This window comes from Podarcis cretensis (genome assembly GCF_951804945.1).
Source record: "Podarcis cretensis genome assembly, chromosome: 1".
NCBI classification, from domain to species: domain Eukaryota; kingdom Metazoa; phylum Chordata; class Lepidosauria; order Squamata; family Lacertidae; genus Podarcis; species Podarcis cretensis.
The window spans coordinates 20,733,984-20,761,357 of record NC_137170.1 but is presented as its reverse complement, the minus strand read 5'-3'; the positions used below and the strand labels follow the sequence as shown (position 1 = coordinate 20,761,357).

The 27,374-nt window shown below is 42.4% G+C and overlaps 1 protein-coding gene and 1 long non-coding RNA gene across 6 annotated transcripts in view; one reads left to right on the top strand and one right to left on the bottom strand.

Annotated features, from left to right (window-relative positions):
- Positions 1 to 9,229: 9,229 nt before the first annotated feature.
- LOC307200847 lies at positions 9,230 to 14,372 on the bottom strand. Its single transcript, XR_013832450.1, has 3 exons — positions 14,343 to 14,372; positions 13,802 to 13,952; positions 9,230 to 9,537 (listed from the first exon to the last, which is right to left on the bottom strand). It is a non-coding gene; the product is annotated as an uncharacterized lncRNA (long non-coding RNA).
- Positions 14,373 to 14,620: 248 nt separating this feature from the next.
- Positions 14,621 to 27,374, top strand: part of VRK1 (VRK serine/threonine kinase 1) — a 52,009-nt gene continuing 39,255 nt past the window's right edge. The window contains exons 1-2 of one of the 5 annotated variants that reach the window (XM_079948968.1): positions 14,621 to 14,801; positions 23,170 to 23,323. In XM_079948968.1, the coding sequence (XP_079805094.1) occupies positions 23,173 to 23,323 (151 nt within the window). In that variant the 5' untranslated portion in view covers positions 14,621 to 14,801; positions 23,170 to 23,172. Of the gene's footprint in view, positions 14,827 to 23,164; positions 23,324 to 27,374 lie in introns of all 5 variants that reach the window. The other 4 variants (XM_079948967.1, XM_079948966.1, XM_079948965.1 and 1 more) reach the window with 4 other exon arrangements.

Sequence of the window (27,374 nt, the reverse complement as noted above, 5' to 3'; positions counted from 1 at the left end):
ACTGAGGGAACCCAAAATTGGCATATTCATCCATACCTAACAAGTCAAATGGGGACATAGAGAAAAATGAGGTTTTCTTCTTGTAAGAACTCCAGGATAAGGGGTGGGGGTGGGGACATGGGGCATATTAAGAAATGCTCATAACCCTCACAGTCAATGCAGTCTTGCCCATTTTGTCATTGGTACAAGTGATATAGTATTTGGGGGCCTCCATTAAGTTAGGACTGAAGTGGCATATTCACATATTACTTCATCTTCCCTGCTTTATATCTCGGAAGAAACATTTCCCTCTCTTTTTAAAAGTACATTATTATCTTTGCTGTTTGATAAAACAGGCCAATATACATTATGATATGTTGATGAGGCGGCGGTGCTACAAATTCAGCGCTTTTAAGAATTGACACGCCATTCCAAAATCACACACACAGAAAAAGGTTTCAAATGGCTGTGCTTACTTTCCAGAGCAAGTTGAGGCCCCCCCCCCCTTTTTCCCAATGAAGACTTGATGGCTGCAATTTGATTATTAACAGAGAAAAGAGCGCAGATGGAAGTGATATTTAAATTTCAGCATGTGTTGATATTGCATGGGGTGGGGAGGGAGATGAGGAAAAAATGTTTAGTGGACGGTTTTAGCAATATTGCCAGTTCTGTTTATTTATCCCATGTCAAGGATGCAGTAGAAATGGTTACAAAAAAATTGCAGTAGGTGTGTTCCCTGGTCCATTAAGGGGAACATTAACTCCAGCGGTACATGCCAGCTAATGTGCTGCAAAACCACCCAGCGTCTCTGCCACCAAAGGAAATCTCCTTACCCCATACAGCCTATTACAAGCGCAGCCTGTATGAAGAGTGCTTGCACCAGCGGCCCTCCAGTCTCTAAATGCACCCAGGGAATCGGTTCAGTGTTGTGGACCCCCCAAATCAGTCAATAGCTCAGTTTATTCCAGGTTCAACCTTGGATCAAATCTATGCTTCCAGGTGTCATAAGAAAGCTGCAGATATAGTGCAGGATAGTGTGCACCCCGGAAATGATCTCTTTCGTCTTCTGCCTTCTTGAAGAAAGGGAAAGGGACCCCTGACCGTTAGGTCCAGTCGTGGCCGACTCTGGGGTTGCGGCGCTCATCTCGCTTTATTGGCCGAGGGAGCTGGCGTACAGCTTCTGGGTCATGTGGCCAGCATGACTAAGCCGCTTCTGGCGAACCAGAGCAGCACACGGAAACGCCGTTTACCTTCCCGCTGGAGCGGTACCTATTTATCTACTTGCTTTCGATGTGCTTTCGAACTGCTAGGTTGGCAGGAGCAGGGAAGGTACAGGGTTATAAAGACTAGGACTAGCTGCCTGAGAAACAGTTTCTATCCAAATGCGATCTTGGCTGGGATAGATGGGATAGCAGGCTTGTTGGTTTTTGAATGTCTGATGTAGATTTTTTTCAATTTCGTTGTTCTGTATGGGAAAATGACAATAAAAATCATCATATCGTATCATATTGATCAGGTTGGACCTCATCAGACCCTGGCTGATGGCAATGGGAGCCAGATGAGAACCCACCCCTCCATCAATCCCTTCGGCGCTTGTCAGAGCATCCAAGGTGCCAGGCTTGCAAATGCCAAAGAGAAAAGAAGGGAGTCTTCCTTATTTTTCTCCCTGTCACTGGCAGTGGGAAGCAGCAAAGGAAAGAAGGGGGTAGATGAGAGGAAGGGCTTTGCTTCTACTTCAGCTGAGATTTATCAGGGCTAGCCAAGCCAAGAAGAGCCTCTGGGTTGGCTCAGGTGGGTCAAGAGGAGTTGCAAATTGCATCCACTCCGGTGCTGCTTCCGTTGGCTGCCCACAGCAGCTAATCTCCTCCTGCCCCTGCTCCTTGCCGGCCCCATTGCTGTAGACTGCCTGCATAGCCCCTATCCAAGAGAGAAATTGGGGGTGCAAGGGGTTCTCCAAGGCTATCTCGTTTGCATATGAGGTGGCTGCACCATCCAGGCTGGGAAGAATAAGGGGAGGTGGAACAGTGAGCATCAGGGACTGTAAGTCCACTAGTGGTGGGTGTGTGGGTGTTAGTGGAAGATGCCGAGGCAGTGGGAGTTGCAGCCAGGTGGGAAATGTTGGTCCTCCATAAGTGGCAAAATGTACTGGGCTGATGATCAGGCCACTGTGCTTGCCTCATATCTGAAGCAAGCACTATGAGCCACTGGAATTAAGACGATTTGGTTCATATCTAAGAAATCTGCACATCTGAGCATGCAAAGTTTGAATGTGGCCAACCCACATACCATGAGGGTCACTCTGATGACGGGCAATGCCCTCCAGTTGAGTGCAGCCAATGCCAAACTCTGGTTGCCTCTCTGCGATGTGTAGGACTGCTGGCCACCCCAAGCTTGAACTGCAAACCTGTGGACATTTATTTTAATTATTAAATTTCTATGCTGCCCTTCTTCCCAAAGCAAGCCCAGGGCAGCAGACAACAAAATGATACAAAGAAGAAGAAGAAAAGCCATTCAAAACATCTGGAAATATTTTCAAACAATCAAATCTCATCTTTGTCTTGGATTTATTGCCTTTTCAATCCTATAAGATCATTAAAACATAGAAATGAAAGTGGGGGGAAATTGTGACAGTCTCGGAAGGGTCTATAGGTTTTGCCCCAGCTACTGGCACAGCAAATGCCGACCCTTGTGAATAAGAGGCGTGGGATGTAATTCGATCTTCTCCAATCCATTCAGTACCCAGGCTGCTTTGTGGGGACTGGTGTTGGGGCTGCCAACAAGCACACTGATGCCAATTGTGACAGTTGTTTATGTGAGAGGGGACATCTGTCTACAGAGAAATCTGGAGTGGGATGACGAAATTATATCCTGCAGACCACGGAGGTGGTCATCCAATAGCAATATAATAAGTCCTTCCTATTATTGGCTTAGTTCTGATGTGACCCATTGCCCTGTTACAGCGTAGAGAAAGTTCTGTCCTCTATAAAGTTGTCATAGCAAAGTTATTTTTCACGAACAGGAAAAGCTTTCTCTTCACTGACAGATGGATAGCTGTCAACAGTATCTTGCTTCTCTATGTTTTTCATCTATTATGAAGTACAGCCATGAGTAAATGCATAAAAATATGCTATACAGTACCATAAATTCCACCATTAACGCACGCATACACACACACCAAAAAAAACCCTCTGCATTTGTTCGTGTTCTGGATGTGAATTCTGTGGTACTGATTTGCTTTCATGATCGTGGATTCTGGAAGTCCTTTCAGAAGCTATTAACAGTAGCCACCCTGAACCAATAAATTCTTATTCCAGAGGGCACTTCAGGTTTGATAGGGAAGGGCATATTTATTTATTAAAATAGTTTGACGCCCCATCTCTTAGTTAAAAGTTCTCAACCACATTAACTGCCCCCCAAAAAACATTGAAAACAGTGAAATGATCTAGCACTGTTCTCACAGACATAAATTATATATCTGAGCATTAGTAGACACAAGGTTTTATCAGTATTTAGATAGATGATAGATAGATGATAGATGATTGATAGATAGATAGATAGATAGATAGATAGATAGATAGAGTGGTACCTCAGGTTAAGAACTTAATTTGTTCTGGAGGTCTGTTCTTAACCTGAAACTGTTCTTAACCTGAGGTACCACTTTAGCTAATGGGGCCTCCCTCTTCTGCTGCGCCGCTGCCGCACAATTTTTGTTCTCACCCTGAAGCAAAGTTCTTAACTCGAGATACTATTTCTGGGTTAGCGGAGTTTGTAACCTGAAGCGTCTGTAACCTGAAGTGTCTGTAACCTGAGGTACCACTGTAGATAGATAGAAGTGTGTATATGCAGAACATCTTTTGCACTTGATCTGGAAGCTGTGTACAGAATGCTGCGGCACAATTGCTGACAGGAGTGAGACCCTGTCAGCATATTACACCCCTGTTCGAAGACCTCTGCTTGCGGCTGCTTTGTTACCAGACCAATTTCATGGTGTTACTACTAGCATATAAAGCCCTCCACAGCTCGGGACCAGTTTGCTTGACGGATCGCCTTATCGCATATGTGCCCATTTGACCGCTTCAATTTGCGGAACTGCCACTTTTGCAAATGCCAAAGCATGTTTGTTCTGCTCTTGCAAGAAATCGATCCTTTAGTGTGGTGGCAGCGCCTATTCCTTGGAACTGCATATAAATAGCAGGCAGGTGACATTACTGTCCTCTTTTCCACACCTGCTAAAAACTTCTTTGTTTGGGCAAACCTCTCCAGACATGTAATCTTACTTATATTCACTTTTAAAACTGTTGGTTTCATCCATAACTTGATTGTTCGTATTATAGCTACTTTTAAAAAATAAAGTTTGATTTCCTCCATACCTTTAAATGATTATTTTATATTAGTTTATGTAAACTGCTCAGGGTTCTTATTATCATTAAGCAGTATATAAACCTTGTTAAATACAGCAAACAAATGCAAATAGTACTATAGATGTATTTGCAATTTTGCAATTAATATTAGTTTTTAAAAGGATTTCAAATAACCTTGGTAGGAGCAAGAGGCACAGCCAAGGCCTTTGCAAGATCCTGTGCACACTTGCCATGGAGTAATGGATGGCTCAGTTGGTTAGAGTGTATTGCTGATCGTGCCAAGGTTGCAGGTTCGATCCCCGTATGGGGCAGCTGCACATTCCTGCACTGCATGGGGTTGGACTAGATAATCCTCCAGGTCCCTTCCAATTCTAAGGCCCTTGGAACACAGGAGGACTTCCTCCTGAGGTATCATGAAAACAAGGTTGTCTTGTTGTTGTTGTTTAGTCTTGTCCGACTCTTCATGACCCCATGGACCAGGGCACGCCAGGCACTCCTGTCTTCCACTGCCTCCCACAGTTTGGTCAAACTCATGCTGGTAGCTTTGAGAACACTGTCCAACCATCTTGTCCTCTGTTGTCCCCTTCTCCTTGTGCCCTCCATCTTTCCCAACATCAAGGTCTTTTCCAGGGAGTCTTCTCTTCTCATGAGGTGGCAAAAGTATTGGAGCCTCAGCTTCAGGATCTGTCCTTCCAGTGAGCACTCAGGGCTGATTTCCTTCAGAATGGAGAGGTTTGATCTTCTTGCAGTCCATGGGACTCTCAAGAGTCTCCTGCAGCACCATAATTCAAAAGCATCAATTCTTCGGCAATCAGCCTTCTTGATGGTCCAGCTCTCACTTCCATACATCACTACTGGGAAAACCATAGCTTTAACTATACAGACCTTTGTTGGCAAGGTGATGTCTCTGCTTTTTAAGATGCTGTCTAGGTTGTCCTACACTGTGCTAAAAAGAAACACCGATACAAAAACCACCTCACTGTATTTCAGGAGCCATTGTTTGATACCTTTCATGCCTTGTAATAGCTAAAGACGAAGACATTCCCGAGAAATAATTAGATGTAGTCGGAAACCCAGGGAGGCTGCTCCTCCACCCCACCTCAACAACCGGAGTATACACGTCCCATGACTTCTTGGTTACTACAGAACATCCTTGGAAATTAAACCCCTTTGAAGAAAGCTGTGTTTGATATCTTGGCTACAGTTCTTACTATGCGAGCGGCCTTTGTCCATGCTTCTGCAGTTATGTTTATTTATTTTTTTTATAAATATTTTATTAAATTTTCCAAATACATAATACAAAATCCCTACACCAAAAAACCAAAACAAATAAAAAAAAGATACAAAGATATAACTAACTGGACTTCCTCACATCTCCTTACCCTGCATTATTTATAATCAGAATGTCAGCAAATTATTACCTTATTTCATACCTTATTTTGTACTTTCCAAATATTATACTTCTAAATTTAAAGTAATTTTTGCCAATTACTCATACCTTAAAATTAAACAAAATATTGCCTTAAATTTTGACCTTTTCTTACTTATAACTTAGTTTTCTATTTTACGAAGCCTATTTGCTGGAGCTGGTATTTTCTAAATCGTGCAAATACTTAACATTCATACAACTTATAATATTTTTGTAGATAATCCTTAAACTTCTTCCAGTCCTCTTCCATTGTTTCTTCTCCCAAGTCTCGGATTCTGCCAGTCATTTCAGCCAAGCTTCTGCAGTTATGTTTAAAGCAAAAGAGCTCTGCTGAGATCAAACCAACATGTGTGCATAAAGGTAAAGGTAAAGGTACCCCTGCCCGTACGGGCCAGTCTTGACAGACTCTGGGGTTGTGCGCCCATCTCACTTAAGAGGCCAGGGGCCAGCGCTGTCCGGAGACACTTCCGGGTCACGTGGCCAGCGTGACATCGCTGCTCTGGCGAGCCAGAGCCGCACACGGAAACACCGTTTACCTTCCCGCTGGTAAGCGGTCCCTATTTATCTACTTGCACCCGGAGGTGCTTTCGAACTGCTAGGTTGGCAGGCGCTGGGACCGAGCAGCGGGAGCGCACCCCGCCGCAGGGATTCGAACCGCCGACCTTTCGATCGGCAAGTCCTAGGCGCTGAGGCTTTAACCCACAGCGCCACCAGAGGTGTTGACACCAACAATGGCTAAGCAGTCAAGGAAAGGTAGTGTTACCCTACAATGTGAGCATGCTGTCTGCATCGTATGCATGTACCATTTTGTCCTCTTCAGAGAGGAGAAAGATGACAGTGTCCGCTGGACACGGACACTAATAAAGTGTTGGTGCTGACCTTTAAAGCCCTAAACGGCCCCGGTCCAGTATATCTGAAGGAGCATCTCCACCCCTATCGTTCTACCCAGACACTGCGGTCCAGCGCCAAGGGCCTTCTGGTGGTTCCCTCACTGTGAGAAGCCAAGTTACAGGGAACCAGGCAGAGGGCCTTCTCGGTAGTGACACCCGCCCTGTGGAATGACCTCCCATCAGATGTCAAAGAGAACAACAACTACCAGACTTTTAGAAGACATCTGAAGGCAGCCCTGTTTAGGGAAGCTTTTAATGTTTGATGCATTACTGTATTTTAATATTTTGTTGGAAGCCACCCTGAGTGGCTGGGGAAGCCCAGCCAGATGGGTGGGATATAAATAAATTATTATTATTATTATTATTATTATTATTATTATTATTATTATTATTTGCCTGTATATGCCACCCCTCTGACTGGGTTGCCCCAGGCACTCTTGATAGCTTCCAACTATTATAAAACCACAGTAGAACATTGAACATTAAAAGCTTCCTGATACAGGGTTGCCTTCAGATGTCTTCTAAAAGTCACATAGTTGTTTATTTCCTTGACATCTGATGGAAGGGTGTTCCACAGGGCGGGCACCACAACCAAGAAGGCCCTCTGCGTGGTTCCCTGTAACTTCCCTTCTTACGGTGAGGGGACTGCCAGAAGGCCTTCAGAGCTGGACCTCAAAGTCTGAGGCTGAACGCTGGGGTTGGAGACACTTCATCAAGTATACTGGGCTGAGGCTGTTTAGGCCATAAAGGTCAGCACATTGCTGAAGCTAAGTGGACCTCAACCTACTTGGATGGGAAGCTGCATTTGAATCCAAGATTTATTGCTTGAATACGTTTGTATCACACCCTTCCTCTCAAAGGAGCCTAGGGCAGCAAATATGTCAGGGTTCGAGCAACGCAATAATTATTATTCAAAATGTTTAAAACATTTAGGCGCCTAATATATAAGCCACTTTGGGTTTGGACAGGGCTGTAGCTCAAAGGAAAAGCAGCTGTTTTGCATGCAGAAGTTAAATTTCCAGCATCTCAGGGTAGGGCTTGGAAAAAGAGCCCCTGTCTGAAACCCTGGAGAGTCAGTGCCAGTCTGCTCAGTGTAGACTAGACAGACCAATGGTCTGATTGCGTATAAAACACCTTCCTATTGTAATAAACCAAGTTCTTGACAGTGTCTGCAGTGCAACCTATTTGTGGGGCAAAAGAATTAGCAGTTCTCAGTCTTTTTTAAAATTTCTACAGAGAAGCACCCGTTCCCCCCTCCCTTTATTTTTGTGGTACAGTATCAAACTTGCCATCTCCATGCTTTCGGTTGGGGTGGGAGTAGGATGGGGAGCGGGAAATAGTATTATAATTCTGTCAAAAAAAATGAAACACTTCAATACGTGATTGGCAGGTTGATTACAATAATGCATGTGATTAAACTCTTAGCATGCCTGTCTAAAGAATGAGAGAATGTCAGTGGTGATTAACAGTATTTTTGTTAACTCTCAGTGTGTTAACTTTTTGAGCTTGCGTTGCCTGTGCAGGAGAACCAACGGGACATCTGATGATGAGTTTTTTGGAGGTTGGGTGTCTTTTGTTTACCTTTTTCTTTTAATATAAAAAAGAAGCAGCCAGGAAAGGGGATTGGTAATCAGGGAATCAATGAATAAATAATCAAAATTCCTTCTTTATATGCCATGTAAACTACCATGCAAATATAATAGCACGAAGTTCCTTGTATCCTCTACTTGTTGCTATTGCTCCTGACACAATGTACTTTTCAGGATATCATTGGCCTTCTTGGCGTCTGCTCCTAGACTGTGGAACTCCCTTCCACCAGAGGTTAGGCTAAACCTCTCTCTGCTTTCTTTTTTCTGATAGAATATTTTGTTCTGACAGGGTCTTCTGAGGGTGGTTGTTGTACGTATGTACTTTTAAATGGCTTTAAGTGTTTTCAGTGCTGTTTTTAATAGAAACAGTGCTTTTTTCCTAGAAAAATGTGTGTCGGTACTCACCATGAAGTACCGTAAGTGCCCCATTTTTTAACAATGAAAAAAGAGGTGCCAGTACTGCGTACCCTGAAAAGAAAAGCACTGGGGTTGATTATTGTCTGTTTGTTTGTTTTAAAATGTTTGTGTATATATAAAAACTTGGGGAGGTATCTAGGAGAAGGAAAACTCTTATCCTAAACCTCCGCTGCCTTCAGGAAAAGAAAACGCTAAGGAGTAACCCTACATAAATCCAGAGTAGTGCCTCTAAGATGGTTGGGTGGCGACTTGCATGCCTCCTTCCAGCAACTCCTGCAGCCAAACTGCTGCCAAATGTATTGCTTTCCTTTCTTTTGGACCACATCAGCGAGGCTGGGAGAAGGGTCTTGTCATCTGGGCAGCCCCGGACCTACATACCATAGCTGTCAACTTTCAGATTTGAAAATAAGGGATCAGCAGCCTCAAAAATAAGGGATCAGCAGCCTCACCTGTCCCAGGGACAGTCTACGAGATATCTAACAATCCGGAATAGCAGCGGGAAGCAGCGCTGGAATAAGGGAATTTCCTGCAAAAAAAAAGGGAAGGTTGAAAGCTATGCTCCATACACACTGCCCAGGGTTGCATCCTTCCACCAGCATGGTCATGGTCTGGTGGCATGGGGTGGCCACTTATATATCACCAAAGAAGAAAGCAAAAAAAGATACAGATTGGGTTAAAACTGGCATATGATGAACAGGTGCAAATTTAGAAATAATCACTCTAATTTAAATAGAAATACTGGCCTGTGCGGCAGCCGTTGCTGGGCAATTTAAATGCCAACTGCTCCCATCTTTGGAGTTTATCATTGAACTGACCCGGTACAATGCTGCTTTCTATCTTCCAGCCCAGACAGACTGCTCAGTGTTCATCTCCTGTTTCTAAAGTTCCAGATGCAACACAATTAGGATATTGAGCAAGCCCCAGATGCAGCACCTTACATGGCTGGTGGGTCATAAACTCAGCAGACCTAACCCAACTTGCTGGTAGGAACTAAGGATGGGCAAAACTGCCAGTTTTGCTTTCTCTCTGTTTCTTATTTTTTCAATCTTCAACTGGATCACTTAGCATATATATATATATATATATATATATATATATATATATATATATGTGTATATATATATATATATCCTCATGAAAACTCACCCCCCAATATACACATTTTTAATGCAAATTTGCCTAATGCACACATTTAACATATACACACAATCCCACAATATAATGCATTTGTGTATATGTGTGTGTTATTTTCAGTAACATATACATTCTTATGCACACTTTAACCCAATGTATTCAAATTTGGCTGGAGAACAGCGTGGCAAAATTAGGAGCATTTCATATTTTGAAGGACAGCTGTCGTTGGGTTTGCCTATTTTTGGAAATTGCAAATTAGGTACGTTCAACCTTTAAGTGTAGACGTTATCAAGTTTCTTCCTCATCCCTAATAGGAATTCACTCTAGCCTTTCAGCTCCACAGTGGCTGAGGTTGTGCCTATTAGTAGTATTAGTAGCAAATGAGGATTTAAAAATACATATACCTTCCACCTCACTGCATTGTGCCTGTTCCTAATTACCTCAGGAAATCACTCTTTGATCAGCAAAGCTTCTATCACTAAAGGCCAAACTCACTTCATTCAAGAGCTTTACGTCCTCCCGGCAACAGAGTAATAAATAAGGAGTTTATAGATTCTGGGGTTCTTGTTTTTAAATAGCATGTATTAAGAACACCGCTAGCATTTAATACAGTGATGTTTCAAGGTATGCTAATAGCCACAAGAAAATTTTCAAACCTCCATAATGTGCTTTAATCACCGGCTGGAGATCAAAACCCACCATGTGGTTTTATACAGCCTGGGCACCTTCCAGGATTGCCTTACATGGAAACAGATCAATGGCAAAATTGGTAGATACTGCAAAGCTTTTGCAATAAAAGCTTTTTATGTATCTCGTTCAAAGCATGTAAGTGCCTTTTAGATCACTGATTGAACTGTAGACAGTATAAAGTGGAACCTTTTAATACTAAAATAAATTTCCAGAGTAAAAATTCCATTATAGGAAAAAGTGTTTTTGCTGCAGCGGGATAGATAATAATTCTTTCACACGTAATGGGATTCATGAAATGTTTGATGATAAACAGAAGTCCTTTGTACAGCCATAGCAAGACTGTACCGTTTGTGGGGGCCTGTATTAGGTATATGATGGGTGGCATCGTATGCTATATTCCAGAAGGTGATTAGAAGGAAGGCCTAATGATGGTCCAGGTAAGAGGGTAAAAAGCACTCTCATCAACAAAAAAATTGGGGCGATAAAATAAATAAGCATAACTTTGAAAGTCACAAGAATCCTTTAATTTGGATTGATGTCATTCAGCAACAACAAAATAATTTCCCAGGCTTGGCACTCTTTAAGAGACTCCCAAGTTGAACTTACTGAAGTGAATCGTTCATCCGCCTCCTGATATCACCGGGAAAAATATTGTTGGCCTGCTTCCCGTGTAACTTTTTGCAACCACAATGAATATTTTCAACCCTCTCTCCCACAAACGATTCCGCACTTCCAGGGACTTTCATGACACCTATTTTGCAAAAGTCTAGGAAAGAATTGGAATACCATAGTTTAAAACTACTGCTAGAGGACAAGAATCCCAAGACTACATTAAATGTAGCTAAATTCTGTGCGTCTGCAATCAATCGCAGGAAGTGGTGCCCCATAATGACCAAACCCCCAAATGTTAATTACAGGGGGCACGCTAACAATTAATTTTTAATTTTTATATTTAAATCCTTGTTATATTCATATTGTCCCTTGTATTTTTTGATATTTTTTATGATCTGTGATATTGTGTGTGTTGATGCTGGTCCGTGACCGTATTAATAAATTCATTCATTGACTTCCAGGGATACAGATGTGTGAAAAGGTTATAAAGGCACATTTGCAACCAGCAGCGCTGCATCTGCGCACGCGCGGGTTGTGATTCGGTGCTTCTGTGCATGCACCGAAACCCAGAAGTAACCCATTCCGGTACTTCCGGATTTCAGCGTTTCCATATCCTGAAACCTCGCAACCTGAAGTGTCTGTAACCCGAGGTATGACTGTATTGAAACCAGAAAGTGGGAATATATATGAAGCCCTCTTGGAGAGGGCTCACAGCAGCAGCCGGCACCCTTGGGCACCTGCTGAGGGCCCTCTGCTTCTGACACATGGGGTCTTCTTTCCAGTGATTGCTAGGCAGTTGCCACTCTAACTGCTCACAGTAACCCCAGAGCATCTTACCAACAGTCTGCAGAGATAAATAGAAGGGTTGTCCACTGTTGTAGAAGACACAGTGGTTCTCAAACTCTTTTCCCTGGGCCACACTTTCAGACCCTCCAAGTGTTCCTATTTTCCAAGGACTGTCCTGAATTTACAGAAGCTGTCCCGGTTTCTGATTTGATCCCCAAATGTCCCACTTTCCCCCAGGATGTCCCCATTTTCAATGGAGAAATGTTGGAGGGTATGGTAGGACGTCCCTGTCTTCATCACAGAAACGGTAGAAAATATGCACACTGAATTTTTTTTATCGATAAGAAATACAGTGGTGCCTCGCAAGATGAAAAGAATCCGTTCCGCGATTCTCTTCGTCTAGCGGTTTTTTCGTCTTGCGAAGCAAGCCCACTGAAGGCTTAGCGGATTAGCGCTATTAGCGGCTTATCGGATCAGCTGATAAGCGGCTTAGCGGCTTAGAAAAAGGGGGGGGGGAAGTCGGAAAAACTCGCAAGACATTTCGTCTTGTGAAGCAAGCCCATAGGGAAATTCGTTTTGCGAAGCGCCTCCAAAACGGAAAACCCTTTCGTCTAGCGGGTTTTCCGTCTTGCGAGGCGTTCGTCTTGCGGGGCACCACTGTACATTGGAAAACAAAAAGAAACAACTAGCAGTCCTTGAACTGCAACATAGAACACAACTACTTTATAGTATGATAATGGGACATCGAGAAAATATGAAACAACGCAGCTACATAAGAACAGGAATCATTCCCAAAATATAAGCTGTTAATTATACAATGGTGTCAGCAATGCTCAGTAAATGATCAACAGTCTGCTACTGTAAAAGGTTAAGGTGTGCCTCTTATATATAAGCCCCAGTGATTACTGACTGTAATTTTTGCATCTCATAATTTTCTGCTTCGTATACCTTCCAACTAATATTTCATTTCATATAATAATAATTTATTATTTATACCCCGCCCATCTGGCTGGGCCTCCCCAGCCACTCTGGGCAGCTTCCAACAAAATATTAAAATACAATAGTCCTTAGATATTAAAAGCTTCCCTAAACAGGGCTGCCTTCAGATGTCTTCTAAAAGTCTGGTAGTTGTTCTTCTCTTTGACATCTGGTGGGAGGGCGTTCCACAGGGCGGGTGCCACTGAGAAGGCTCTCTGCCTGGTTCCCTGTAACTTGGCTTCTCGCAGTGAGGGAACCGCCAGAAGGCCCTCGGCGCTGGACCTCAGTATCTGGGTAGAACGATGGGGGTGGAGATGCTCTTCAGATTACCGGACCGAGGCTGTTTAGGGCTTTAAAGGTCAGCACCAACACTTCATGCATCTGACAAAGCGAGCTTGACCTCTGGAAAAGTTATGCCAGAAGAAATTTGATAGACCTTAAAGTGCCACAATACTGTTTTGTTATATATGCTTAACATTAAACTTAAGAATGGAAGGAGAGTTTGCTGGATCAGGCCAGTGGCCCATTTAGTCCAGCATCCTCTTCTCACAGTGGCCAACCAGATGCATGAGAGAAATCAGCAAGCAGAACCTAAGCACAAGAGCACTCTGTGGTTTCCAGCAACTAGTATTCGGAAGCATTGAGCATAGCCATCATGGCTAGTAGACCTGGACCAAATTCTCCTCTCTGAATTTGTACCAAATCCTCTTTTAAAGCCATCTAAGTTGTTGGCCATCACTGCCTCCTGGGGGATTGAGATTCATAGTTTAACTGTGTGCTGTGTGAAGCAGTCTTTTCTTTTATCCATCCTGAATCTTCAAAGTTCAGTTTCATAGGATATCCATGAGTTCAAGTGTTATGAGAGAGGGACATTTCTCCTCTATCCGTTTCTCCATGTCATGCATAATTTTCAAAAACTTCTACCATGTTACTCACCTTTTCTCTAAACCAAAGTCCCAAATGCTGCAGTAGTATTTTCCTTACGGTTGCACTATAAGTTCTTGTTCTAACAGATTTGTTGTTCGCTGACCACTGATGCACTTTCTCCCATTTCTGCACTGACTGAAATGAGTTTGTGCACACAGTTCTGCCTACCTAGAAAATATGAACAAGCTCATTCCATGAATATGCATTCTACTTATTTTGCAAGCTCTTGTCAACCTACTATTGCATTTTTTTTTATTTTTTCAAAATGCAAACGGCAGCTAATCCTAAACAAGGGAATTGCCTAGCCCTTTCCCAACCCATCACATGATTTGCACAATAAGTCACCCAGAACTGGGGTACTGGCCTTCTGAGTATTATTTATAATATAATATAATATAATATAATATAATATAATATAATAATAATAGCCCACCTTTTCTTCTGAGGGGACTCAAGGCGGCTTACAGGGGAAAAAAAGACCCACTAAGACATAAACAAGGCGCAGGGGGAATCATTAAAACAACAACAACCACAATTCAACATATATAACATCTACCAGTGCATGTACTGTAGTTTAAAATACAGTACTGTACATTCAAACTTAGTACCGGCTCCCCTCTTCAAACGCGCATGCGCGAGAGGAGGAGTGGGCGGGGTGGGAAGAAGCGAGAAACAGCGGCGCGCCCTTCCTACGCGGGAAATAAAACTACACTTCCCAGGATGCATCGCAGCACGCGATTGGCGTGGGAGGGTAGAGAGAAAGGAGGCAGTTTGCCTTGCGACGGCGGCCGAGGAGGGGCAAACGTTACAAAAAAAAGAAGCCTCGTCACTTTCGGGCGGGAGGGCGCGTGGATTAATTAACCAATGAGGTGCCGCGTCGCGCGGGGGCGGGAAAGAGAGGAAGCCGAGCGCTGGACTTTGACAGGGAAGCGGAGAGAGCGAGAGACTCGCGGCGGGAATTTCAGAGCGGGCGGAAGGAAGCGAGCGAGCAGAGGAGGGAAGCAGGGAGGTATATTACAGAAGTAAAAACAAAAGTAAGGAGGGGAGGCAGCCTGAGGGGAGGCAGGCGCCTGTGAGGGGGGCGAGGCGAGCTTAGGCCGCCGCGGGCCCAGGCTGCTCGCTCCTCTCTTGGCCCCCCCCCCTCAGCATTCCCAGCTGCACAGTGTAAATAGCGATGACGATAATAATAATAATAATAACAGCAGCCTCCGGGGTAGGGCTGGGAGGGCACCGCTGCTGAGGCGAAGTGAGGCGGGGTTCGACTAGATGGCCCTTGGGGTGCCCCTCCCGGTTCCACACGTGGGCTGGCAGGTTGCGGGGTAGGCGGAGCCACTCGGGCGGGGACTTTTCTGTGAGGATTTCCCGAGCGGTGTTTGCAGAAGAAAGTAAGGAGTTTTGTGGCCCGTTATTATTACTAATTATTATTAATAGAGAGTGGGCTAGAGTCACTTTTATCAGATACAAACGGGGAGAAGAAAGTGCGTCTGCATCTCATTCCACTCCTTGCCCTCCTCCCCATTATTGAGATTCCTTAAAATCATTATAGCTGCGCTCATTATCCTTGGAGGTGCTGGAGGCAGCTTAGGTGGCTGTGTCTCTCTGCCACCCATTTTGTTCTCAAGCGAACCATTGGGAGGGGGGCATGTTCAGGAGAGAGGCAGGGAGTAATAATAATAATAATAATAATAATAATTTATTTATACCCAGCCCATCTGGCTGGGTTTCCCCAGCCACTCTAGGGCGGCTTCCAACAAAATAATAAAAATACAATAAAATACCAAACATTAAAAACTTCCCTAAACAGGGCTCAAGGCCGCTCAGTGTGTGGCTGGGTGCAACCCTAACCCCACTTGGCCTGGGTATAAGCCCCGTGGAATTCAGTAAGATTTCTTATTATCTATTACATTTCTTGTCATTTTGTCTTGCCCAGGGAAACCCAAAGCAACTTTGCAACTAAATAGATGTGGTTAGGGCTGCACTGCAAGTGGGGATGTTCACCTGGGGTTGGGGAGCCTCTGGCCTTCCAGATGTTTATAGACTATGGTTCCCATCACCGCTGACCATGACATTGAGCTGATGGGAGTGGCAATCCGACACATCTTGAAGGCTGCAGGTGACAATCAGCCAAAACTTCACCAGCCACTGCACCGCGTTGGCTTCGGTGATGGGGGAAGTGGGTTGTGTGCTCTTTCACACTTTATCTCACACACAACCTTCGCCTGCTGGAGGCCTTTTCATCATCTCGCTTTGTATTGAAGCCCATTCCAAAGGGAATTCACTTTGGTGTAAATGTGGCGGGTTGTATTCTTGGTTTATTTTCACACACACACAGCTCAGGATACTCTAGGTCAACAAGTTTTAATGCAAAGCAAAGGCATTGTAGTGGCAGAGTTCTTAGAGCTGTCATGTATCAACAGAACTGCAAGAGAGCCATGCTGAATCTGTCCAAAAAGATGCACACACTTTGGCACTCTGCTTTTCACAGTGGGCAGTGAGATGTCATCTTGTACTGTAATTTGTCCCATTGTTTGACCTTGGTATCAGCTATTTGAAAGGTACACTGCCCCTGAACTTTGATGTTCCATTTAGCCATCATGATGGGCAGTACAGTGCTCTCACAAGGAAGTTCTGTAGTGTTCAAAAGGTCTTACTCTCTAGTGAGACTGTTTAGGATTGTAGCTTAATCTCTTCCAGAGTGGGATCTATGTTCGTCTTTTGCCACACAAGCAATGTTTGGCACCTTAAAGGTTCATGTTTATTACAGGGCAGTATTTTGTTGGCTAGTGTTGATCTGATGAAGTGAACTGTAGTCCACAAGAGCTTATTATGCCATAATTGATTTATATTCTGCCTCTTATTTTGCAAGCCATTTTAAAAAATTGTAAACTATCCTATATTCTTGGGTCTTGGAAATCTAGATTCACATTTCTATCCATGAAGTACAGAGGGCTCTTCTAATAAATTGCTGTCTTCCTGCTAACCTACCTTGCAGACTTGCTGTGAGGCTAGAATAGCAACAATGTAGTCATGTAACTGAATAAATTAAGTTAAATATAAACAATTTGAGAATATATGCTTACTGGATCTGCACTGACGAGTGACTGACAAGGAAGGAGATTTTAGGAGTTGTAGATACTTGAATGTGAAAAGGTCAACCCAGTATGCCGTAGCTGTGGAATAGCGGAATTAAATTATGTATTATTTATATGCATTCATATAATAAAGTGTCTTACTATAACAAGGTGGAAGCTATTTTTAGAAGTCAATATCCTGTATAGGTTTCACTTGGTAGTTCTAGTGCTCTGAATGATTAGTGCTGTCACACCACTGATTCATCTCTAGCCCAGAGGACTGTCTACTCTGACTGGCAGGGCTCTTTTTCTGCTGCCTGATATTCTTTGAAACTGGAAATGTCAGGACTTGAACCTGGAACCTTCTGCATGCATTTCTTTTGTATTTCTGCGTTATTATTATTTTGCTTTTGCACATTCAGATAAAATGCCTAAGAGAATCTCAAAAGCAATTTGTCCCATGTAAAAATGTGTGTGGACTTTGTTTTGTACTTCCATTTACCTGTTTTTAATAAAGAGGAGGTGAAGTAGCTTAATGGGAGTTTTGTTAATGAGTTCTAAATAAGGATTTCTCATATATTATTATGGGGTTTGTGGCATATAAACCCACAGAACCTGACATTACATGTCATCTTCTGGTAACTCACACAAAAAAAAGGTGTACTAAAGGCCTGAGAAGAATTTTATTCTGTGTACCACCCTGAGATCTTATGATGAAGGGCGGTATATAAATTTAATAGATAATAGATGTTAATTGCTTTGGAAATTATCTGTTTCAAGTCTGGTTGGCATCCATCTGTCATTGGAGGAGTGCTCCTTTGGGGGTGAAGTCAAACGGTTGGAAAGTTGCAGTGCTGGCTGTGGCTGTAGAGACTGATGTGGGAGAGACGTGTTTTGTTGTAGTTGGGGCAGAAGGCATCCGGTTGTGCTGCTGCAGATGTGCTATGGCGTTTCTTCTCTGCACTCCTTCCAGTGGTCATTCCTCCTCTGGTCACTGCTGGATACACGACCTGCCTGCCTGTCTCCAGGCTCTGTGGTAGTCTGCAAGGGATTGCAACATAAGCAAGGTTGATGTTCCCAGCCTTCATGTCACATCCATTGCCTGCTATCCCTGGCACTTTATAAGAGCTTCTGGGTACACATGTCTTAAGCAGGAAAGAGGCAGGAAGCCTTGCTGCCTGGGCAAAGTACTCATACTTTTTTGGTTCCAGCCATTTGTAAATTACTAAAGTATCCATACTATTTTTTCCCTTTCTCCTATTTGATAAACAGTGCCCCCTCATTTAAATAAGAGGAGAATCTAATTTCTTTATTTTTGAGGTTGGACGTGGGTGTTGTATGTCCCCTGTTCCTTGGGTTTTCTTAGAAAATGTCATCTATGCAGTACTTACAAACTTAGTGGCACTGCCTGATCACTAAAAGGAAGCAACCTTGCTGAAATAAACAGCAGTTTGTGGTGGATTAGAGCACTACCAAATGAGGAAGGACATCAGCTGTTGAATCATTCTGTGTTCCCACACAGCAGAAACTTTGTGTTCAAAATAAATTAGAGGCATGTTCATTTTAGTTCTGTTCAGCAGGGATGGAAACATATAATAGGAAATGGCTGCTAAGAAACGAAGTGTGCAGGGAGGGAGGGGGGAGAAAAATTAATGGCAGATGCAATGACACTGAACAGTCATTCATGCCCTAGTTATGTCTAAGTTAGATCATTGTAACACACTGTTGAGGAATATAATGGAGCAAAAATGACTGTTGCCTAGTGAGAGATGTTCCAAGTGCGCCACCTGAACATTATTTCAACTATAATACTTGCCCATACTATTTGCTTGTTCTTGCTTCAAACATAGCCAAAGAAAGATTTATTATTATTTTAAACCTCTCCTGCAAGCCTGAGTTCATTCTGAGCTTTGGCCCACCTGACCTTCTTGCAACTCTTGGCTACTCATATATACTTTTACTTTGTGATTTCTCCTTTCTATTTCTCATACCTTCTCTCCTTACATCTCAGTTCATCTGTAAGCTCCTTATGCAGTCACACTGGTTTATTTAGGTGCCTCCCACTTTTCTTTTTTGTTGGAATTGTCTACCTTAGTATTTCACCTTTAAGAAACTGCCATCTGTCTTGGACTCCTTTCTCTTTGAGTATTTCTGACCTTGGGATTTCACCCAGTAATTCCTTAAACTTTTTGAAATCAGCCTTCTTAAAGTCCAGTTTCTATGCTATTCCTTCCCTCCATTTTCAGGGTAGAATATATCATTAATTAGTTTGCATACTTTTTCTGTGTTCAGAATTTCTTTTTTCACTAGAGGAGAATCTATTTTAATTCGCAAAGTTGCAGACCCTGGGCAACAAAGTCATGACCTAGTTCCCTTGTAGCTCACGCATCTTCAGACTCTTCTCACAAAATCACGAGGACTACTTAACTTGCCTCTCTTCCTTGACCCCTTCACTTAAATAAGATTAAGAAGCAAGGCTGCTTTCAGAATACAAACACCATGCAAGTGTCAGGTCGGCTGGAAAGCAAGTCAGAAGCTTTGTGACCTACACCTACCAAGGGGGTGCTTTAAGAAACTCCCATCCATCTTGGACTTCCTTCTCTTTGATTTTTTCTTACTATGAGATCTTACCCCAAGTGTCCTTGAACTTTGTTAACTGAGGCTCTCCTGGTGATCTTTCTTTCACCATATGGAGTATGGTGGATGGGAACAAATGATGGGCCCTTTTAATAATGCTGAACTTTTGTTCTGTGGCCAAAATGTAGTTTCTCAGAAGAAACTGTAATGATTTAAAGTGGCCTATTTAATTTATTTATGACGGCGGTTACTGATTTTTCTTTTATGTTTCTATTTAACATTAGCTTTGTTTTGATTTTGTCATTGTAAATTGCCGGGAGCATTTTATGGAAAGACAAGGATATTTTTATAAACAAATAAAATAATTAGAGTTGTGGTTCTTATGCTTTCATAATGAGCCTATTCTAGTGTTGGTATTGTAGGTTGTCAGGACCACCAGCACAGTTCCACTGCCTCCCTTCTCCATGTTATTTATTCATTTGTTAATCACCTTTCATCAGAAGATGCCTGGGCAGTGTATGCCAGAATGCACAAAGAGAACTGCTGTAGCTCATTTTCCTAAACTTTTGCACCTTGCTGACCACTATATATATATATATATATATATATATATAGTGGTGCCCCGCAAGACGAACGCCTCGCAAGACGGAAAACCCGCTAGACGAAAGGGTTTTCCGTTTTGGAGGCGTTTCGCAAAACGAATTTCCCTATGGGCTTGCTTCGCAAGACGAAAATGTCTTGCGAGTTCCTGTGGGTTTTTTTCCCTCCCCCCCCTTCCTAAGCCGCTGATCAGCTGATCCGCTGATAAGCCGCTTAACAGCTGATTGCTAAAAGCCGCTAAACCGCTAATAGCGCTAATCCGCTAAGCTGTCAATGGGCTTGCTTTGCAAGACGAAAAAACCGCTATACGAAGAGCCTCACGGAACGGATTAATTTCGTCTTGCGAGGCACCACTGTATACACACACACACACACACACAGTGGTACCTCGGATTAAGAACTTAATTCATTCCGGAGGTCCGTTCTTAACCTGAAACTGTTCTTAACCTGAAGACCACTTTAGCTAATGGGACCTCCCGCTGCCACCGCGCCGCCGGAGCACGATTTCTGTTATCATCCTGAAGCAAAGTTCTTAACCCAAGGTACTATTTCTGGGTTAGTGGAGTCTGTAACCTGAAGTGTATGTAACCTGAAGCGTATGTAACCCGAGGTACAACTGTGTGTGTGTGTGTGTGTGTGTGTGTGTGTATATATTTGCACATTTCTAAAAGCAAGGGGTAATAGTTTGCTAATGAACAGAACAGTTTATTTTCAAGGGGCAAAAAGAGGAGAACCCTGTTTGTGAAGTCTTGTCAAATATAATAGCCAATAGCTGACTGTATCAGCTATACCTTTTCATCCAGCGCATTTCTGAGGTGTTGTAGTTCAGTGGCAGAGCACATCCATTGCATGCAGAAGGTGCCTGGTTCAATCCCTGGGCATCTTTACTTAGAAAGCAGCTGATGGTAAAGACCTGAGGCCGTAGAGAGCTGCTTCCAATGGGAATAGTGTTTGCTCGGCTTGATGGACAAATAGTCTGACCCAGCTTAAGGCTGCTTCCTGTATTTCTAATTCACATGGTAGTTAAGCCATTTGATAAATAAAACTAGTTACTGCTATTTGTGTTATCTGACAGTCTGCTGCTCACTGTTGTCAGTATGCCATCCGTGAAACTGCACATGCTAACATCCCCAAGTCATTCATGCATATACATATTTATTTAGATATCTAACCTGACTTTTCTGTAGGAAAATTGGATGGAAACATGTGCATGGATGCCTGCACAAAATTGCCACTCCTGTATCTTAAATCCCAATGGACAGAAGTACCTTTTCCTGAGTCTGGGGGCAGGTTAAAGGATGTTTGCAGTGAGTTAAATTTGAGCTGTAGGGGTGGTCATAAGTAGGGTTGTGTAAGATTTGATATCTCCACAAAGAGCAGGTTGTCTGGAAGTGAATGAATACTGTGAAATTTGTGTTCTGCCCATTCAGACTCATTGCTTGGCATCAATGCCCTAGTAATAGTTTGGCCACCTTGCAAATAGGCACAGTGCCATCATAAGCAGATGGATGTGGGCATTCTCGGCCAGGAAATGGAGCCTGTGCAGTTAGCATAACAGTAGGATTCCTAGAAAGAGTCTTGCTTTTACTTTTCATAGTTAAGGAGTCTCCCTTCATGTGCATTGCAAGTAAGCATTTATAACTGTGTAAAGCTTCCCTTCCAATTGAGAATAAGTTGTACAAGAACATTTATTTATTACAATTAATTGTATACCACCCTTCCAGCCAGGTTACCTTGCTCCTTCTGCCCATGTTTGTGAAACAAGGTAATATAATATGTTGCCACATGTAAAGTAGGCTTGCCATCGAGGCTTGCCTGGCTGCCGCTGTGACTTGTAGGTTATTTCTCCCTGCACTCATGAGGATGAGGTGCAGAAACTCTGGATAAAATTTTAACTGTTGTTAAACACAGCCCTCTCCTCCCCCCTGGTTCAACATCTCCCTTTGCTCTGTTGCCATTTCCATCTACAGTACTGGATAGTGAGGTCATAGTTATGGTTAGGATAGATAATTAAGACACATTTTAGAGCACAAGACAATTAATGTCTATAACAGGGAAGCATAAAGAGCTTTGCTCACATAGAAGTGTGGAAACTGGTTGTTCAGATGTACTCAATCTTTATGAAGGATTGAGAACTGCTGATTAAATTCAGGCCAAAAGCCCATCTAGTCCAGCATCCTGTTCTCACAGCAGCACAAGAGATAGATGCCTTCAGGAAACCCGCAAACCGGATTTGAGTGCAACAACCCTCTCCCCATTTGCCATTCCCAGAAACTGGCATTCAGAGGCATACTGCCTCCAACAGTAGACACAGAACATAGCCAGCATGACTAGTAGCCATTGATAGCCTTATCTTCCATGAATTTGTCCAATCCCCCTTTTAAGACCATCTGCCTTTGGCTGTCCTTCAGCTGTCACCTAGCAGTAGCCATCAAGTTGAAGCAGAAAAAAAGAAAGGAAGTATGGATCTTCAACTGGCTATACTGAGAGATCAGCTGCCTTTGGCTCTCCCTTATCTCCCATTCCATCAGGGTACCTGAGCAATTTCCATCCCAGCCCAGCTCTTCATTATAAGAACTGTAATTTAAAATGATAACAATACCTGAGTTTGCTTTTTTCCACTTTCTCGTCCCCTTTTCCTTTCGTGTTGAGGTTTTTATATTGTAAGCCTGGGGGCAGGGATTGTCGTGTGTGTGTGTGTGTGTGTGTGCTTTTTTAAATGGATCTGGAAGTCTTTTCAGCTCAAGAGCAGGGTAAAAGTGTTTTAAAATAACCTGTATGGTCATAATGAGTGTTTGAGAGCTGATACATATACCATTTGAGAGCTGATACATATACCATTTACAAACTAAAGAATTCTTATTGTTGTTCATGTGGAAATATGGTTTTAAGATTCAATTAGGAGAAGGCAATTTTGTCCCCAAAGGGGGAGAAAACAGCACTTCAAGTATCTTCATTCTAGAGTGAGAATTTGTTTGGTTCTTATTTTAGTACTTGGGTTTTGTTGGAGGCAGCATATGTTGAAGAAAGAGAACTGGTATATTAAATAACTAAAAGCAAGTGACAGTGTGGAATAACCTACCTCTTAACAGGTGTGTTGATTTTTGTTTTTTGTTTGTTTTAGTTTAGAATATGCCTAAGAAAGCAGCTGGGAAAAGAGGCCCTGCAAAACGGAAACTTGCAGAAGAATTTCCTCCAGGAGAAGTTTTTACTGACCTAACAAAGAAAGATTGGAAGCTTGGTCCGGTTATAGGCAAAGGTGGTTTTGGCTGCCTCTATCTTGGTAAGACTGAGAAAGAAGCCTGTTAAAGTTGGAGCACTGCATTCCTTTCTTTAGGCCAGGGGTGGTGGTGTGGGGAACATATACAGTGGTGCCCCGCAAGACGAATGCCTCGCAAGACGAAAAACCCGCTAGACGAAAGGGTTTTCCATTTTGGAGGCGCTTCGCAAAACGAATTTCCCTATGGGCTTGCTTCGCAAGACAAAATGTCTTGCGAGTTTTTCTGACTTTTTCCCCCCTCCCCCCCTTTTTCTAAGCCGCTTATCTGCTTATCCGCTAAGCTGATAAGCCGCTAAAAGCCGCTAATAGCGCTAATCCGCTAAGCCGTCAATGGGCTTGCTTCGCAAGACAAAAAAACCGCTAGACGAAGAGAATCGCGGAACGGATTCTTTTCGTCTTGCGAGGCACCACTGTAATCCGAAAACATGGGAACAGTGAAATCAATTTATCATGGGCACAATTTGGCTAGAGAATGGCAGCTTGATTTCCCTCCTTTCCTTCAAAATAATCACCTGATGAGCCCAAAGACACACTTAACATTCTGCTTTGTTTAGATTATTCATTTGCTTAGCTTACTAAGTTTCTGCTGCTGATCTGGATTTTATTCATCACCTTGCATGCCCTGCTTGGAAGCTTCCCAGACGCACCTGGCTGGCTGCTGTTTGGAAAGAGGATGCTGGACTTGACAGACCCTAGTCTGATTAAGCTAGGCAGTTCTTATGTCCTTTGTTATGTGGAAGTTTGGACACAGTTGGCTGTTGGCTGGGCATGGCTTGTAAAAATGAATAATGCATTTCAGCTAGAGATTTCCAGAGTAATACCTGGAGTTTGTGTCTCAGATTTCCTATGATGTAAAACCTACCCATCACTGCCTAATGAGTTTTCTTCTTTGCGTGTGTGTGTGTATAAATATGTAATCTGGTTTAGGAACAGAAAGCTGAAATGGATGGCCATAGTGTAAAGAAGAGGGAGGGGTTTCTGTCTCAAGACTTGTTTCCTGCCAGGTTGAAGCCAGAGGCTCTTACTTTCTATTACTATAATATTTTTTTTTTATTAAGAGTTTTGTTGATACAATAGAGAAAAGACAGAATAAACAGAAAATAAACATAAGAAAAAACAAGCATAAAATTTAACATCTTGCAGTACCCATCTTTTCTTCATCCTTTGGACTTCCTCACATCTCACGCTCCTGCGTTCCAAATTTATAATGCTTTAGCCAGCAACTTATCACCTTTTTTCAATTCTTATTGAACATATTTCCAATATTTTGTCCCTAATTTTGAAAATTTTTATCTAGGTCTTAAATATCTAATTTTAAACACAATGTTTATTCAAAATTTATTTTTCTCATGAAGTTCACTCATTCTCATAATATCTATCAACTAACTTAATGGGCCCTGTTAGTCAAATCTGTCATCCTTCCTAACACTCATATAGTTTACAATATTTTTGTAGATAATCCTTAAATTTCTTCCAATCCTCTTCCACGGCTTCCTCTCCCAGGTCTCGAATTCTGCCGGTCATTTCTGCAAGCTCCATATAGTCCATCAGTTGCATCTGCCATTCTTCCAGCGTGGGCAAATCTTGAGTTTTCCAATATTTAGCGACGAGTATCCTTGCTGCTGTTGTTGCATACATAAATAATGTTCGATCATTCTTTAACACCCTCTGGCCCACAATGCCCAGAAGGAAGGCCTCTGGTTTCTTGGGAAAGGTATACTTAAATACCTTTTTCAACTCGTTATATATCATTTCCCAGAAGGCCTTCACTTTAGGGCAAGTCCACCAGAGGTGAAAGAATGTTCCTTCAGTTTCCTTACATTTCCTACATTTATTATCGGACAAATGATATATTTTTGCCAGCTTGACTGGGGTCATGTACCACCTATATATCATTTTCATAATATTTTCTTTCAAGGCATTACATGCCGTAAACTTCATACCGGTGGTCCATAACTTTTCCCAGTCAGCAAACATGATATTATACCCAATGTCCTGTGCCCACTTTATCATAGCTGATTTAACCGTTTCATCCTGTGTATTCCACCTCAGCAGCAAGTTATACATTCTTGAAAGTAATTTAGTCTTAGGTTCTAACAGTTCTGTTTCCAATTTCGATTTTTCCACCTGGAATCCTAACTTTTTATCCAATTTAAAAGCCTCTTTAATCTGAGCGTAAGGTAACCAATCTCGCACTTTATCTTTTAGTTTCTCCATACTCTGCAATCTCCAATTGTCTCCATCTCTTTCTAATATTTCCCAATACTTTGGCCATTTAACCTCCATATTGGGTCTTTTCACTGCTTTAGCTTCCATAGGTGATAACCACCTCGGGGTCTTGTTTTCTAATAAGTCTTTATATTTTGGCCAGACATTAAACACTTCTTTCCTGACAATATGATTCTTGAAATTCTTATGAATCTTAACATTGTCATACCACAAATATGCATGCCAACCAAAAGCATTGTTAAATCCTTCCAAGTCTAAGACATCAGCGTTTTCAAGAAGCAGCCAATCTTTCAGCCAGCAGAAAGCTGCTGATTCATAGTACAACCTTAAGTCTGGCAGGGCAAACCCCCCTCTTTCTTTAGCATCAGTTAATATTTTAAACTTAATTCTGGGCTTTTTGCCCTGCCAGACAAATTTAGAAATATCTCTTTGCCACCTCCCGAAACACTCCATTTTGTCCACAATCTGTAAAGTCTGAAAAAGAAACAGCATCCTTGGCAATACATTCATTTTTATAGCAGCAATTCGGCCCAACAAGGAAAGTTTCAATCTTGACCAACTTTCTAAGTCCCTCTTGATTTCTAACCAACACTTTTCATAATTATTCTTAAATAGACTCAGATTTTTTGCTGTTATGTTCACCCCTAGATATTTTACTTTTTTCACCACATTTAATTCTGTCTCTTTCTGAAACCTTTCTGACTCTGAAGTTGTCAAATATTTTTCCAGTACCTTAGTTTTTTGTTTGTTTAATTTAAATCCCGCCACCCGACCAAACTCTTGGATCAGTTGTAATGCCCTTTTCGTACTAGATTCTGGCTCCTGTAAAGTCAAAACTAGGTCATCTGCAAAGGCTTTAAGTTTGTACTGTTTCGCTCCGACCTGAATTCCTTCCACCAACCGGTCCCCTCTAATCATATTCAGGAGCACCTCCAGGACCGAAATAAGTAACAGAGGGGAAATAGGGCAACCTTGTCGTGTTCCTTTTTCAATTTTAAACTCTTCTGTCACCACATTGTTAACTATCAATTTAGCCTTTTGTTCTGAATAAATTGCATCTATCCCATTTTCAAAACCCCGTCCCACTCCCATCCCTTCCAAGTTTTTCTTCATAAACTTCCAAGAAATGTTGTCAAAGGCCTTCTCCGCATCTATAAAGGAATTTTTTTTTGTTTTTTTTTGTTTTGACTATGGCAGACCAACACGGCTACCTATCTGTAACTTATATCTCTAGGTTAGTGATCGTATTTAATTTTTGTCTCTTTTTCAACTGCCATGCTAGCAGGTTTCCACATTTATTTGCCGAATCAAATGATCTTTGTTTCATCAACTTAACTTTCCACTCCACTTCCTGATTTATCAATTTGGAGTATTGTGCCTGGTGAAATTTAATTTCTTTTAAGATCTCCTTTGACTTCGGTTTCACTCTTAGCTTCTTCTCACAGTCTTTGATTTTCTCCAAGATCTTATCTTTTTTCTCATTTTGAGCTCTTTTCTTTGCGGCGTTCTGTTGTATCAGAAACCCCCTCATAACCGCCTTACTTGCATCCCAGATGATTCTTTTTTCCACCATGGTGTTCAAATTTATCTCAAAATAGTCCTTCAAAGCTTTTTGGGCCTTTTTGGTAATCTCCTGATCTCTGAACAGGTTGTCATTCATCTTCCATCTAAAGGAGCCGGTTGGAATTAGTCTCATATCCATCTTTATGGCATTATGGTCGGAGCAGGTCTTTGGGCAGATTTCCACCTTTCTCGTCTTAGGTGCCAGACCTCTAGTTATCCATATTTGGTCGATTCTTGTCCATGTCAGTTGGGCTTCAGAAAA